Here is a 17,498-nt window from a genome sequence, read left to right as displayed (position 1 = left end):
AACGGGTGGCAAGTCTCTAAATATTTTTTCCCCTATATATTAATTTAGATCCGTATCATGTATATATACATTTCATCTGAACATATCGCTAGCTATTTAAGAGTGAAAATTTGCTGCCAAGTGCACTTTCTAAAAAATTATTTTACGATGCAAGAAGCAAGAGCAATATTTATTTCTAACCGTTCCTGTTCAGTGTTACGCAAATTTGCTAAATCCAAAATTGTCACAGAAAATGTGTTAAGTCCCAAAGAATAAAAGCACTTTTCATTGAAAATCTATATCTAAGGTGACGAATTTAGAACTGGTTCAGAACTATCGAAAGAGGGTGCAGCGGGAGGCAATTGACACTTTGTAGGACAAAGCTATTTTAAGTTCGCCATTTGCTAGAGAATTAACGCGCATAACTAGATACATGGTTCTTAATTATCCAGGACCGAACCAGTTCGGCACTAGCGCGTTTCCCCACAGGGTGTGTATGGTACATACATATGTATGTATGTGTGTGCTTGTATGTTTGTATTTTGTTAGCTAAAGAACTTTTCAAATTGATTTCATTAATTTGTTCACACATCTCGTTGCCAGTTCCTTCCGTGTGTCGTAGTTTTCCGTATTTACTTGTGTGTGTAAGTGCGTAGAATGTGTGCTATATTTATCTGTACGCTGAAGTACATATAACTCAAACTTTCTCAAATGATACAATTTAATTCCTTTTTTGTGTTGCTTTAATTTTTTAAATGTACCTACATAAGTTTTAAGTGCGTACTCCAAATACAAATAAAATTTAAAATGGTGCTTTGTTGCCAAGCTGGAAAGTTCTGCAACTATTTAAAGAGGCGGCCACAAATAAATGTTGCGGTTGAAAACTTTTGACTTTGAACAAAAATCCATCATCTATGTAGAATCGAAAGTATCAAAGCCAACAGATTATGGCCGGTCTCGGTCAAAGGAACTATGAGTACTCCTCTTGTGACTGTGGCATTGGAATCCCTTCTAAGACAGTCAAGTTTCCTAGAAGTTCCCAAGTTGTGAGCTCTTCCTACTATTATCTCAATAGACCTTGGAAACGTGATGGTTTTTAGGCGGATGGTTTGCGCTATTGAAATGGGCCCAGAGAGGACAGAATATCAGCTTTATCCTGACGATGCCGAAATATCAGCTTTATCCTGCATCTTATTCAGGACAGTCCGGCCTTGCTAAAACGATATTTTGGCACGCAGCTTTTGTTTAGTTGAGCTGGCATCTTTTAGAAAGTCAGAAGGATAACTAGGAAATCATAAGTATGGAAATTTTACTATGTAGGGTGCGGATGAACTTTTAGATCACAGGATGCCTTCTTCGAAGAAGATAGACTTTAGGGCCAATACGCCTGGAGGCCGAAAAATGTGGTACGATAAACTGTATGAGCTTGCGGTAAGAACCAAATTATTTAGATTTTAGCGACTAGAATGTCGAGATAAAGTGAATACTTGAATGTGCAGACCCTATAGAGAAACCATATAAACACCCATGAAAAACTGAAGATATGTAATTAAAAGCCTTAAGCCTCTGTAGTAAGCAGCCTTATTTTACCCGTCCTCCACTAAAAAATCTCCTACCTAGTTCCTCGAACAATTTCTAGAACGAGATATATACCTTAGTTAAGTCTACTAATATCATTACACCACTACAACGATTAACTATTCTCCAGTTGTCTCCGCTTTCAGATCCTCGTAATTCTAATAGGGCGCTCGCATAAAAACTTCCCTTCACAATTTAATGAGCGGTAAATAATGACTCACTATGCACTCGCTCATACTAGGAAAAGTTTAAGTGCAGCCAATTTAGCGGCAATCGTGCGTAAACATGAATTTGATTGGCGTTTAGAAAAAGGAAATACAAAAATTATGCAAAAATATTAATTGATTTGGCAATAAGTGCTGATGCACTGACTTTTAAAGTCAGTAGTTTTGGGCGCTTAAGTTTTTGAAATGATGCTTTCACTCTGTGTGTGAGAAAATTGTAGGAGAAGTCTATTTTAGGCGCTCAACTTATTCTTTTGAATCATAATTTTTATTATGAGTGCAAGCCAAATAAGAAATTTCAAATTTCCAATTTAAGAAAATTTCCCATTTTCAAAAATTTTCTAAAATTGATAATTTTAATTTTTTTAATTTAAAAATTTTACTATATATTTAAAAAAATCTCACAACTTCTAATTTATCTGTTTAATACTCAAAATTTAAATTTGATCTTAATTTCAAAATTAAATAATTTTAAAACGAAAATAAACTAAATTTCTTTAAGAATTTGTTGATTAAAAAATTTCGTAAAATTTTGCAGAATTTAAAAAATAAAAAGCTTAAATCTAAAAATCTTTTAAATTTCAAAATTTAAAAATTTTCCAATAACTTATTTTAACTTTTGAGAATTAAAATTTTTGAAATATTAAAGTTAACTTTTTTTAGAAATTTTAAAAATTTTAATTTTTAAATAATTTCAATAAAAACCAATTCCGAAAAGATTTTGAGAATTAAAAAGTCTAAAACAAAAGACTTAATTCAGAAGTCTCCAAAAAAATTTTAAATTTTAAGGTCCTCGAAATTTTTCAAAATTAAAAAAAAAAATTATTTCGCAAAAGTAAGGGCAGTTTTCTCAAGCAGCTTTTAATATACATATATCTGCCAAACTCACACATTTTTTAAGAACAAAATTTGTGTTTAAGGGGGAGCTCAATTTTAATAGATATTTGAGAAAACTTTCTTAAATTAATCATTAATCATTTTGCGAACTACAGCCTATTATTTATTGGCTTAACTTGTTTATAAATGTTATTTATCAATCATTTATTTCTTTGCAATTTGTCAACTTGTTAATATGTAATTTCCTGATATATGTACATATATTGAACATCATTAAACTCTTTATAGCTGAGATACTTCAATTAGCTCTGCCTGCCACCACTCCTAACATACATTCATTCAATCATCCAGAAGCAATGTGACCTTAATACATAAATTCCAACACCTCAAGTGTCACCGCAAGAGCAATAATTAACATAGATTTCTATTTTATTGACATATTACACAACAACAACAAGGATAATAACAGGCACAATAACGCTAGAGCGGTAAATGAAAACATATGTTGTTGTTTGTTTGTATGTATTTAGGTAAGTAAGCCCCAAAGTACTTAAATAATGCCTAATACTCCGATATCAACAAGGACAACAATAACAACAACAACGAGAAGTCAACACCACCTGCCAAATACTCGTAGTAATACTCTGGCAGCCATTAAATTATGTTGACAAGGCTCGGCAGCTCGTTAAACGAAATTCCCAACACGCTCATCCGTCACCCCAGTCAGTCAGTCAGTCACTCAGTCGATCAGTTAGTTAGTCAACCAGCCATTTAGTTAGGCAGGCCCATGGATATACAGACAGACAATCGAAACGCTGCTGATAATGACAAATTAAATGGCATTTAATGCAAATGCGACAATGCCAATACATACAAATGTATGTGTGTGTGTGTGTGTGTGTTTGGGAAAGGAGCAAGGCGGCAGCGAAATGGGAAAGGATAGGCAGCCACAGTGAGCACACATGCACGGAGCATTCCAAAAGGATAAGCAGGCATACGCTAAAATATGAATGAAGTTGTATTATGCTGAGGTATGTTTGTATGTATATATGTATGTATGTGTGTGTTGGTGCAAATGCGAATGCATGGAGGCGCACAAGCGGCAGGCGTATTCTAGGCGTTCTGGTTAGCTCAAACGGGCAGGTGCGGCGAAATGTGCAAATTCTAGTACATACATACATACATATTTATATTAAATCGACTAGTAAGAAAATTGAATGCATACATAATTTTCGAATAGGGTTGCCAACTAGAAAACACATATGCACATTATCTACATAATTAAATTAAAATCGCAGTAACAGTGTTATCAATTAATTAAACTTAGTCGAAAAATTATTTTTAAAAAATACTTATATATTTTTAAAAGGGTTGCCGCCTGTCTAAAAATTAAAATTTTTGAAATAAATTGATTTAAAAAGGCATTTTAAAGTACGGATATCAACGAATTATATGTTAGAACTAAACAAATTTTAAGAGAAAAATTTAATAGAGTTGCCATATTCGAAAAAAAATTAATTATTTGTTTATGAAATTGAAACAAAGTTCTAAGTTATGGGTATCAAACGACAGGTGCCGTTCAATTTACTCATTTAGGTGTATTTTTGAACAGGGTTGCCACCTGAATATGAAGTTGAAACAATCATGCTGAAATTGAAAATTGTACAAACCCCAACACTGAAATCTAAAAAAAAATAATAGAGTTGCCATATACGAAAATCTATAAATAATGCACAACTAAGAAAACGACTTCATCACAGAATTTAAAATAAATAATGATAAAATAAGGTTTATAGGGTTCTAAAATTGAATGAGAACCTCCGCAGATCTTGGGCTTTTGTTTTGAAAAATTTTTAATTTTAAGTTTTGTGAAAAAATTCTATACATTTGAAGTTATCATCAGCGCGAAAAAGTTTTCAAAAAAAGTTTTAGAAAAGAATTATCGTTCAGAAGTGCTTTCAAGAACTTTTTTAAACACTTTTGAAATTATTCGAAAAAGGACAATTTTCAAGGTTAACTAAAATTAAATGTAAAAAAAAAAACATTTTCTAGTCCCCTTGTTTTTGGAAGAAATATATTAACATTATTGTTTGTGTACCGTTACGTCGGGGCGTTAAAAGGTTTTTACTTAAGTTGAATGAACAGGTCAGCTAGAGGCCAGCATCAGCACAACTAACCCAAATGAACTAAGCTCAACGGAAATGCAACACGACCAACTAGAAATCCAATTAAATATTTAATTGGTAGCCGAAATGGGCCGCCACACAGCAGGCAAGACGTGGCCGAGGACATCTAATGTTAGCTGATGGAGTATATAAAACCATACTAACGGCACTTTCAGTTTCTCACTGCACCGGCAAGAATACTTGTAGTATATAAAATACACCACCGCACATTCCCTTATAAATATTTAATAAAAATGTAGCAAATTGATTGTATCGACTCACCACTTGCGTCCTGTTGTTGACCTGCTTGTTGCTGCTGATGATGTTGTTGTTGTTGTTGGTGATGTTGATGCTGTGCTTGCTGATGATGTAGATTGGGCGCACAGAAAGCGCTCGAGCCACCACCCGCTGTCATTGAGAGCGAGGAATGTGGCGGTGGCAGCAGGCCACTAGGCGCCTGTGATTGAGGCGGCCCAGTTAGCGGCGCATAGACGCTGGAACGATAGGTTGGCGGCGGTGATACAACTTCACAGCGTCCCGCACCCACTACGCTCGATGTGGGCGGCGGTGGTGGCGGCGGCCCATAGTGTGGCGGTGCTTGATAGTGATGCGGCGGCGGTGGCGGTGGGCCTGCGGCTGTGTGTGGGGACGGCAGTCCGCCATGTATGCCGTGTTCACTGCCCATTGGGGGATATTGATGCGCGTGTGCGTGCGCATACTGATGTTGATGGTGTACGTGCATGCCGGCGGCAGCGACCGCGGCGGCGGCTGGCGACATGTGATGTGCATGGTAGGCGGCAGCAGCGGCTGCGGCCGCGGCAGCGTATGAGGGTGGCGGCGGACCATGTTCCGGTGCGCCATGTTCCGGATGCAGACCCAAGTCGTTGGCGTGGTAGATGCTAGCAGCGCTGAGCGCGTCCGGCAGGGCGGTGCTGACTGCAGTGGGCGGTGGCAGTGGTGGGGGTGAGCCTTGCGCTGGAAAGGGTTACATTTAATTAGTAATTTGTATATAGAAGAACAAAGAAATGCGCCATAACTTACCTTCGCCCATTCCTCCACTTGCGCCTGATGATGCGCCCGGCGGCAGCATGCTCGAGAGCGCGCTCAATGGCGTATAGGACTTTGGTGGGTCCACTGAACTGGGACGCAGCACTCGTTCCTCGGTGACGCTCGATTGTACGCGATATTGCATCTTGCAGTAGGCCTCCTGACTTGAGCCAGTTGTAGAGTTGACGTATACACCCGTTATGGTGACGTCTGTGTCCTGAACAATGACAACACTCGACGAGGTCGGCCGACTGGAGTCCTTTGCGTCCTTTGTGCTACCCGAGTCACGAAAACCAGCCGTAGTTGTTGTGTCTGTGTTGGTCTCTTTGGTTTCCTTCGAGTACTTTGAGTCGTTGCTCTCCTCGTTTATATTCAGCGGTCGCGACTCCCTAGCTGTACCGCTTGCAGTAGACGCATTCGAACTATTGGCTGTAGCTGTGGTATTTGTTGTGGCTTCAACGGTCTCTTTTGTGACTGATGGCCCTTCGGTTACTGTCATGGCTGCAGCTGCTTTCTTGGTCTCTTTCGCCACATCCTTGGATTTCTTGGCTGGTGTGGATGTTTTCTCTTCGCCATCGGAGCTCTCATAGCTGCCGTAAGCCAAATTCTTGTCCAGGTGACGCTCAACCTCATATGTGGCAGCTACTATAGCGCTGGCATTCAGGCTAGCCATGCGTTTGCGTGCCAAGATGCCCTTATAATCGCCGATTAGTTCCTCACGCAGCATACGCTTGCGCTTCTTTGGCGGCTTGCGTGCCTCCAACTTGGCTTTGTGTGCTTTCGACTTTTCCTTCTCTTGAGTTTTGTCTTCTTTATCGCTTGCCTCTGAGTTTTCGCCACCATCAGAGCTTTCAGTTTTTAATTTAACTAACTTTTTGAGTGGCTTCTTAATCTTCGTGTACTTGCGTTTTACTTTGATAGGGACTTTTTCTTTCGCGCCGTCTTTGGCTTCTTTTGCCTTGCCAGTCTTGCTACCCGATGCCTCGTCGTCTTTCTTTTCTCTTTCCTTTTCCTTCTCTCTCAGCTTTTCTGCTTCTTTTTCTTTTTTGTTTGCCAACTTTTTCTGTAGCTTCTTACGCTTAAGCTTCATCTTGTCGATTTCCTCGTCCTCACTGTCGCCGCTCTCCTCGAACTCCCAATGCTTACCCAGCCCACGTCCGCCTGGCACATGGCGCAGTTCGCGCTTCGGTTCCACCTCCGGTGGTTCGTCTTCGGACTCTGCTTTTTGCAACTCCTCCACCTTTGCAGCGTCTTCTGTTTTCTTCTCTTTCGTCGCTTTAACTTTTTCATCGATTTCCTTTTCCTTGTCCTTCTCCTCGTCACTGCCATCAACAGTACGAATTTTCGGCGGCAACTGAGTCGCCTTGGACAGGCCCAACTCGTAGGCCGTGCGCGATTCGTTCTCGTAGAGACACTGCACTTTGGCTAGCGCGTTCAATGATGCCATGCGGTGTCGTTTGGGGCCAAAATCAATCAACTTTTTCTCATCTTCGGAATCACTGCTGGCACTTGAAGATTCCCTTTGCACCTTTTTGGTGGTTTTGGCTTTCGGTTTAGTTGCCTTCTGCAATAATTTCCCTTTGACTACTTTAAGCACTTTCTTCGTAATTAATGGTTTCTTCTTGTAAACTTTTCGCGTCACTTTCGGCTTGGAGATCTTCTTTGCTTTAGCCGCAGACTTTGGGTTCAGCTCTGTATCCTTCTTAGTTTCGCCTTCTACAACATCTTTATTTTCAACGTCCTCATCCTTTTCTTCAACGTCCGCGCATTCCAAGTTCTTTTTAGGCCCTTCCATTGGCTTTTTGATTGGTATATCTTTTTCTTCAAGCATTTCCGAGCTCTTTTCTTCCTTTTCATCTGCGACGACACACGTCTGCTTGCTCTTTAAAGCTTCCTTGGCCGACTTCGCTTTATTTTCTTCATCAGCAAACTCGCGTAGGTTTTTCAACGTGGGCAACACCATTTTAATGTTATCTTCTTCCTCAGAACCTGATCTAAAGTCATATATGTCTTTTGATGCTGTTTTGGCAACCTTGTCGCTCACCAGCTTTTGTGCAAATTTAGATTTTTTGCCAACTATTTTAGCTGCGCTGGCCTTGATTGGCGCCACCTTGTATTTGCTTTGTAATCGCTGCTTAATATTCGAAGTTTGCCTCTTCTCAACCAGTTGTGAGGCTGTGGCCGAGGTCGTGGCATTCTCTGTCGCTTCTTCTTGCTTTAACGACTGCGGTTTCGCATCAGCATCCACCTTTGGCTGCACCTCATTCGTCTTCTCCATTTTGAGCTCCACTTCTTTTGGAGCTTTTGCACATACCGGCATTTCTTCTAGATCCATTTGCACTACCTCTGTATTGGCATCTAATACTATTCTTAATGTCTCTTCCATTTCCAAAAGTTCTGGCTGTTCATCAGCCGCCTTCTCAGGTTCCTGGATATTGCACTTGTCTGTGTTCTTTGGGTTCATCTTGACTTTCTTCGGCGATGGCGTCTTTTTAGGCGTCTTTGCAGCCTTCTCTTCTTGGACACCCTTGTCCGGTGGCTCGGGTGGTTCCACTGCTTTGCACTGTGTGTCTGACTTATCTCCAGTTGGCGTGATTGCTTCTTCTTTATTCTTCTCTTCGTCATCTTTCTTTATAAGTTTTGATTTGAGTAGCCGTTTCTTTAATGGTGTGCCTACTTCGGCGGCATTTGTGGGCTTTGTAGCCGCCGTTTGCATTTTAGAACTATCATCCTTCGATTTTTGTCCTGCGGCTTTTTTATTCTTCTGATTGGCTTCGGCTTTATTGGCACGCTTGGCCGTTACCTTCTTCTTGGGCGCCATTTTGGCTAAAGCATTTGTAGTCGTATCACTGAGAGGCTCTTGAGATTCGTTACGTTTCGAAGCCTCAAACTCACTGCAAGAGTTCGTCGGAGATTCTTTTGATTTTTGGGTTTCTTCTTGTGAGTCTCGAGATTCTTTTGTTGGTGCGCTTGTCTCCTCTTTAGAATGCGATGAAGTTTCAAGCTCTTTATCTGTTTCCTTGTACGGAGGATTATCCTTTTCTGGCTCCTTTTCCTTATCTTTTTCTATCTCTTTATCCTTTACTTTCTCCTTTTCCTTTTCCTCACTCTTCTCTTTTTCTTTTTCTTTCTCCTTTTCCCTTTCGTTACTTTTCTCTTTTTCTTTCTCCTTTTCTCTTTCGTTACTCTTCTCCTTTTCCTTTTCTTTCTCCCTTCTCTCGTCTTCCTGTCGCGCTTTAATACGCGCTATATTCGACTTTGGCGGATTCAAACTCGCTATCACCTTGACCGCAGCTGCGCGTGACTTTGTTTTCACATTCTCCGAAATAGAGGACTTGAGCGTATCTTGAATGCGTTCTTCGCTTGGCAGTATATTATCGAAACCGGTTATTTGTATATCGAGACTTTTAAGCATCTTACTTATAGCTTTGGTCTTGCCATCTTTGCGTTCCTCGGCTTTCTGCTTACTGCCACCGACGGAAGATGAGGCGGAAGTGCTCGTAGGCGGTTCTGAATCCGCCTTGTGCTTCTCCAATTCAATTTTCTTGTAGGAGCTGCCGGAAGACTTTTCTTTCGTCTCGGAAGCGTTCGATTTTTTCACATTCTCCCGTGAGGGTGTGCGTTTTGTTGGTTTACGGTTAGTCGCGGGCGCGGGCGCGGGAGTCGACTCGTTGACCGAATCCGTGAAATGTTCACTTTGATCTTTGGGCTTTGATACTAAACTCGAACACTCGTCGATGTTTTTCGGGATCTCAACGTCTTCCGCTACAACGGTTTGTTTTGCGACTACCTTTTCCAACTCTTTACCTTCCACTTGCTCCAACTTTTCTTCCTTCCCTTTCACTTTATCCTTTTCCTTCTCACGTTCCTTGTTAACCGCTGTTTGCTGCTTCTTAGCTGGTGAAGGCGTGCGACCAGCTGTACAACGTTTCACAGTTGTCACATTACTAGCAGCAGCCGGTTTGCGACCCGCTGGGGAACTGTGTGCTTTGCCCGCAGTGGGACGTTGTTTCTTTATCGCTGCAGCTGTGTTGTTCGACGAACGTGGCTGACGCTCAGTGGAAGTGACACCAGCGGCGGCAGCGGCAGCTGCAGTGATGAGACGCTTCTTAGGTCCCATTCCCCTGAAACGGAAAGAGAAAAGTAGTTATTAGTAAAGTGCTTAAAATAACTAAATCGGAGGGAAATGAATAGGAGACAAATCCTAAGTGTGCTGACAATTAAACTTTATTCAGTTCTCGTCATAGTTTTTCGGTGTCCTTAAGCGCTGTCAATGGACTAACAGGTTAAGCGTTCACACGTGCCAAACAGCAAGCGAAAGCGTAGAAGACAACGGAAATCGCAAGAGAAGAACAACAAGACGCTGCTCTTGAACTGACACTCGAGTGAGGTTTAGCAATTTGTGAGCATTTTTTTCCCCACACACTCGACGCTTGGTCTACTGTAAGCTCTTTCCTGCGTCCGCTCAACTGCGCACTTCCTTCCCTGCCCATCCAACCAACCGTCCATCTATCCAACCGTCTATCTGTGCCTAATCGCCTCAACGACACATGTCAGCCAGTAATTGTCTCCTCAACACCCATTCAGAGTTGAGCTGTTCATGCGCTTCACCTCGCCAGTGGCACTGATTCGTTAACCTAACGAATGCTTAGTGAATTAAGTCCCTACATTCGACAACAAGAACAACAAAGTCGATAACAATAAAAATAAAATGACGAACGTTGCAAAGGATTGTCAGGCAAATGTCTGAAAATAAGCAGATTGTAAATGCTTGCCATGAAACTATTCGTACAACAACGGCGAAACTGGCACAGCCTGGTAGCAAATTGAGGGAAAAAAAGGACGAAAAAACGCAGAGAAAAAGTGACGGCAGCAAATCAACATATGTCAATACTTCAACGCGGTCCTACATGTGAGTAGTTCTACAAATGCAACGCTGCATGCAAAATAGACGAAGCGTTGGCGTGCAGGCCGTGCGGATAATGAATGTTGAGTAGCGTAAAAAATGGCATAAAAAATGCAAAAGTGGAACAACAAACATACTTATGAGTAGGTACGTTAGGACGAGTTATTACTGCAATGGTGGCAGTGTGTGGAAGATGGCTAGTACGAGTACTTATCAGCGTTTCTGGTTGGCACATACAAGCTGTAAGCGTCAGTAACACTCCACCAAGTTGCATTTGGCTGTCGGATAGGATGAGCATGAGCTCTGGCGGTTCGTGGCTTACCGTTTCAGTCCATAAACTGTCAACCGAGTAACCACAAGTGACATGTGAGTGTGCCACATAAGCAAGCTAACGCGGCGTGAACAGACTCGCATAGCTTACTTCGCACATTCCCCACATCTTGTCGGCTGTCAGCGTTCGCCCGCTGATGCTGCTGGTATCGCTGATATCGCAGTACTGTCGACTGTTGGTGACATGTTTCGCGCACTTAATCCGCACTTGTTAGACGGATTTGGAACTTGCCGGCTATGTATCGCCACCGAGCTCGTGCCTGCTGCTGTTAATATAAGTACTCTTTCACCCACATTCGTATATTTTTTTCTGAGCTTGGTCTCGGCGCTATTGTTTTTGCGCGCGCCAGCGTCCTCTGTAATTTTTTCCGTTTTGCTGTGTGTTGGGTGTCGAGTATTTGAAAGAAAACACCACTCCAAGCGCCTTGCAACACGATGCGCTCCCGCAGCACAACTTCGCAGCTAAGCACAGTGCTGGCTCGCCTGTCGCGCGGAGACAATGTCTGCTTTATGAGCTCACAATGGGAACATACGAGTACTTGTGGCAAGTGTGCATATGGAACATGTAGTGCTTCCAACTTTTTGGCTTTTATGTAGTTTAGCGTGTTTGTGTGCCGACAAGTCAGTTAGGAGTTTTCGCTGCACAAAATCCTGAATTAGTTACATGGATTTTGAAGAATTCGCGCTGAGCTCGCGTTGTTAATTGAAAGGCTTTGTAAATATTTGCATGGGCGCATTGTGCGCTAAGCAAAGTAATTTATGTAGTTGCTTTGAAGGAAAGAATTCATAATAGGCAAGGAATGAGGTTAATGGTGAGCAAAATTCTTTTGGGTATAACATTTGCTTGCGTTTATGGCTTGAGTTGTGGTCTGTCGACTGAAGGAATTATATAACCATTTTCGTTGTTGTGGAATTATATAACCATAGCGAAGGAACAAAAGCTTCAGACATATCACGAAGAAAAATTTCGGAGAAATGTATACTTTCACTAGTAAAGTAACGGATTGAAACCGTATATCTGCAAAATTCGCTACGGAGAGCTTACAGAGCACCAGACCTCATGCGGGAATACTAACTAAAAGCTGACCTACTAGCTAGACTAGGTGGTATGACAAAGTCTGCATCAAATGTAGATGCTGAGTGGACATAGAATCTATTTTAAATTGGAGACGACGAGACGAGAGACGAGATCTGTATAGTCTAAGCACTTTGAAGGCTCAGTTCGGCATCGTCAAAAGCTCGGAGACATGCACAAATACGAATTGCTATTTATTTCACACCCGATAGCTCTTATCACCAAGTTTACTGATCCCTGAAAGTCTAGCAAAGCCCGACACTCTCTTTGCCTTTTGTTGTTCAACGTTTGGTGTGGGTTTGCATCACGGATGCTATGCGCACATGCCAAACGGGGGCGCTGGTGGTAATTCTTCAGATCGAGCCATTGCATCTCACAGTTGAAATTTCGCAAGAGAGCGCTTTGGCAAAGGCTAGGTCCAAACATCCAGAAAGTTACATTTGTCAGCATGAAAATCAGCCTTGTCCTAAAAGGTTTTCAAACATATATGTATGCAGATCTCTATTGGCATCGTAGTCCGACGTATTTTCTATTTCTTATGCATAGAGAGCATGCTATCGTGTTTCATTCTGATTAAATCCCTCTTAAAGTAAGACGACTACTCTCTGTTGCCGCTCTTAGTTGGAGAGACTTTTTGCTCATTCGCAGCAAGCCTATGGGAAAATGCCAGATTCATCCCGCCGAGCCGCAGCTGCCTGATATCCGATAGTCTGAGCATAATCAGGCATTTGTGCAAAGCTTTATGACGGTGTATTCGGCACCAATGCTTTTGGGATTCTTTGTAAACGATGCAGAGTATACAAAATTCGGTACTACTTATTGAGTATGAGTACACGCACTACCGTTGTTAGATTTTCCGTGTAAATAGAACATGCCACGACTTGTCGCATATTCGGAATAAAAATTTGAATACGAATAAAACCAGTAGAAATAGTTTTGCTCAACAGTCTCGCTTCACAAAATAATTAACATTAAAATCCACTACTTTTTCGCATTGCTACTTTATTATTTAAGCACTCGTATGCACATGCATTCAAAGACATAAATGCAAAATTAAAACCAGAATCAGAAGCAGAAGCAGAAACAGCAAAAAATGGGTCGTTAACAATTCAAAAAGACATTTCGCGCCCTTTTTCACGCGAAAAATACAAGAGCACACAACCATACATACATACAAATACACATGCAACCCTACATTTGTACCTGCACATTGCACATGACCGTACGGAAGAGGAAATGCATGTGCGCGAAACTTGCAGGGCACACAACTACAACAGCAACAAGTGCATGTTCGGGGCGAAAACTCAATGACTGTTTGTGCGAAAAACAGCAAATAACGCCTGTAAGTATGCAATGAAAAGCTGTACGCGCGTTGTTGCGTGCTAAAAAAAAGTGTGCGGCATGCGGCAAGAGGAGTTGAAGGCGGACATATGGCTGCTGGCTGGTTGCCCGCAGCAACGCATAACCGAACGAAGCGCGAAAAAGCCAACGCCATGTAAACAAAAAATACAAAAACAAAAAAAACGGAGAAGAAAAAATAAATAAAACAGAGCAACAATGCCTGCGTCCGCAGCAAACAACAATAACAACAACAGCAGCAGCCACAGTGCGTGTGGAATTCAGTAGGTGCATAAAATATACATATACATATTTGTAGCTGGTGTAAGTGGCAACATGAATGCGCCACACTTTTGTGTTCGTCTGTGTGTATTTGTTTGTTTGTTTGTTTGTTCTTTGTTTGCTAGGCTATTTGCTTGTTGGTGGCATGCAAATAAAGGCAACAATACAGCAGCCAGCAAATGATGCAAGCGTATGAGTGCGCAGGGGCGTGCGTGTGTGTGTGACATGTAAGCAGTGCAGTGAGTAAGTATGATACGTGTACTTTGCGTGCTTGTTCTTGTGCCTTGGCCTGTGTGCGTGTGCGTGCATCCGCCAACGCTTCCGCTTTGCAACAGCACAGCGATCTCCGGTTTGTAACTGGCGGAGTCGGGGCACTATGCATGCCGCAGTGCACACTAGCCATCATCTACATAGATAGCTATGGAATTATGGCAGCCGGAGCACTTGCTACCTGCTTTTTTCACTTTCAACTGCAACAACAACAAAGACAATTATAGCAAACAAATACATAACTCACTGACTGTTTGGCCATTTATGCTGCCACCTCCTTCATCCTTCAGCACCACATACACACACACACACACACACACACACACACACACACACACACACACACATCCAACGGATGTTCCATGTCAGCCATCGCATAATGTCACCGGAAATCCACACTCACTTACGCTCACCTCGCAAGCGTTGCGCTGGTAGTTATTGTGTGTTTGTTTGTTTGTTTGTAAGCGCCCCGAGCGACGGCAAAGAAGGATTTAAGTCTCTGCGCGACGACACACGTCATATGTTGCGCTGACAGCCGAAAACAACAGCAACAAACCGGCGCTATGTCCCACTATATTCGCAATTCCTGTCATGAATTATGGTTACTACGGCACACTCGAGCGCCAGTCGTCAGCTACAATTGCACGTCAACGGCCCGTAGAGACGCTTTGTAAGGGGGCGGCTGACAAAGGGTTAAGTGCTTGGGGAGTAAAGAAAGTGGTAGAGAAACAAGTCGCTTATGGCGCGTAGACAGGAAGTAGTGTAGTATAGTCAGCGCTTCGTAATGCTCCTTCCGTCCGTCTGCTCCCTTATTCAACCCATTTTGCTACTTTCTCCATGGCGCTTACATTTTACGCTTTGCACTTTTCTTGTAAATAATTTCACCTGACAACGGATGTGACACAGGTGTTGATAGTTACGCTTCGGGTGTTCGCATAATGACCGATGAGACGAGTTGTTGTGGTGGGCGATGTGTGTAGGTGTGAATTTGGCGCTGAACTATCGCTTCAGGTGACAGTTACGTCGGTTGACTGGTGACAGACGTTGGTTGATGGTAATTGAGCAATTAAAGGATATGAATCTGAGAAGTTTTTCTGTCCTTTTGCACAGCACAGTTACGAAGCTTTTAGCCCTTTGAAGAATTCAAATTATGTCGGAATAAACTCCTACCCCAATTTACAGTTAATTTCATACTACATTTGCTAATGCTTGATTAACAAAGAAAATATACAAAGATACACCTGATAGTATCGTTGGATAAAAAATTTACTTTTACGTTTAAAAAGGTTTTAATTCTTTTTTATATTTTTGACTTGAAAACAGTACTTTTTAAAAAGTCTGACTGAATAAAAAATTCGCTTGACTTAATACCGACCTTCAAAAGTAAAGTTTTTGATTTTTTTTTAATGCGTTGTTTGGTTCATGCAAATCGATTCCTTGACAGCCAAACTATGTTTTTAAAACTTTTTAAAAAGTGGAATTCTTCGCCTTTGCGAACGTTCACGCTCACGCTCGTATTTAACTGTATAGCAAGCTTAATTGCGCAGCTGACGTGTGTGTGAATACCAAACTAAATGCTGTAATTTAAAGCTTAATTGCCTCAGCTAATTGGCCTGTTTGAACATAGTCTTATGAGTTAGGAAAATGTTTTCACTTTCCTATCTTAAGGCCTGTCTGCAGCTCTCAAGAAAAAACAAAAAATTCATATAAAACGACGTTCAAGAAATGGAAAATAAATTTTTTTCTATCAAAATTTCTTAAATCAATATGCAGCTCTTAAGAAAAAAATGTTCGAGCATTTGAGTAGTCCACTTGCAAAAAGCGTTATGTGATTTTATAATAGTAAGCCATAAATTAAAACAAAAAACGTCTACAACAACCAGTAAAATCCAAATTGTATCTTTTTTTTATTATCTGAAAATTTGGATAAATAAGAGCCTAATAGCATTAAAAAATAAAATCGCAGTATAGTAGTTTTTGCTTATTTTATATATAAAAAATTAAGTTTGAGTTTTGAAACAGTAACTTTTACATAGCTGGCTTTTTTTTAGCTCTTCGCGTTCTCTCTTCTATGAAGATTGATCTGCTTATTTTTTACGACGTCTTCCACTAGGCCACGAAACTACCACGTTTTCTCGCAGTTTTCTAAGTTCATCAGAAGATGGAGACTTTTTAACTCGTATAAATACGTACAATAAATATTATAGCGACTTTTTAAAGTGTATATATACATACAGTAACTATTGTAGCGACTTTTGCTAGAGTAGCTAACATTTGACGCTATTTTTTCAGAATATACAGTGCAAAATCGTTAGTGGACATGAAACTACTTTAAATACTGGTATGATAACCACAAAAAACTAAATATCGAAAAAAATTTTACATAGAGCACTTTGCAAGTGGACTACTCATTTATGTCTTCAAGAAAATTTACAGCAAACCGCAAAGTATTATTCCAAGCAACAGAAAAATTTTTAAAATATTTGTTGCGATTTTTCTTGAGGACTGCATAAGGGCCTTTACTTAGAAATATATGTAATTTTTCATGACTAACAATGGTTTCTTCCTTCCGGCTGCCTTCACTAACCGTTTAAAACCGTGCGGGTATGAGTGGTTTGCAAAAAATATTTCACACCAGGCAAATACAAATTAAAACAAAACAACTAAAAACGAAAAAATAAATAAGTAAATCAAGAAAATCGCCGCACAGATAGCGCACAGATAACATAAATCTACCGACGGCTACAAAGTACTAGTACTCTAATAAAAATCAACAGTCAAAACAACAACAACAATGCCAAAAGCAATTAGAACAAAGCGGCCTAATCAAAAACCCCTTCACTTAGCCGCCAAGCATTTAAAACGACCTTGCGGTGCTGTTTACTTTTCAATTAAAAAATCAACGAGAATAAATAATTTACTTTGATTTAATCTTACTTTACAACACATTTGTTATTTTTTCGTTCGTTTTGTTCGTTTTTTTCTCTTTGTTGTTGTGTGCATTGCTTTAATAAATAAATACACAGTTCCTTTTTTAGGCATTTTTACGTTGTTGTGGTTTGCATTATTATCGTAAATAGAAAATTTGTGAGCAGATAATGAAGCTAAGTAGTAAATCGAAAATCAACACACGCGATCCACCTGTAAACAAAAACAAACACAACTACACTACACAAGAGTAAACTGAATATGAGGATAACAACAAAAATAATATTTAAAAAAAACGTTTTGTTTTCAGTGCAGGGGTTTAGAAGTTGTGTATGTAGCTTTGAAGTGGGTGGGCAAAATGGGCACCACGTCACTGAGTTTATTCGAGGCGGTAATCTAATCGAGGTGTAATGAATGAAATAGGAAGTCATGGCGGGAGAAGAATTGTTACTCCTTTTTTTGTACTTTATTTAGCATTGTTGCGCTAGCAAGTGGAGCAAATTATAGAATTAAAGCTATTCACATATGATTGGGAGTTG

General features: G+C 40.7%; 1 protein-coding gene across 6 annotated transcripts in view; it reads right to left on the bottom strand.

Moving 5' to 3' along the window:
• Positions 1-17,498, bottom strand: part of LOC118748531 — a 303,574-nt gene that overhangs the window by 278,749 nt on the left and 7,327 nt on the right. For all 6 annotated transcript variants that reach the window (XM_036483047.1, XM_036483046.1, XM_036483048.1 and 3 more), the window contains exons 3-4: positions 5,825-9,954; positions 5,066-5,758 (exon numbers count right to left, since the gene is read on the bottom strand). In XM_036483047.1, the coding sequence (XP_036338940.1) occupies positions 5,066-5,758; positions 5,825-9,950 (4,819 nt within the window). In that variant the 5' untranslated portion in view covers positions 9,951-9,954. The remainder of the gene's footprint in view (positions 1-5,065; positions 5,759-5,824; positions 9,955-17,498) is intronic.

The sequence above is a fragment of the Rhagoletis pomonella genome, unplaced genomic scaffold (assembly GCF_013731165.1).
Source record: "Rhagoletis pomonella isolate Grant_MI unplaced genomic scaffold, Rhpom_1.0 Rhpom_scaffold_00013, whole genome shotgun sequence".
Classification (NCBI taxonomy): domain Eukaryota; kingdom Metazoa; phylum Arthropoda; class Insecta; order Diptera; family Tephritidae; genus Rhagoletis; species Rhagoletis pomonella.
This window is presented reverse-complemented; position numbering and strand designations above follow the sequence as displayed.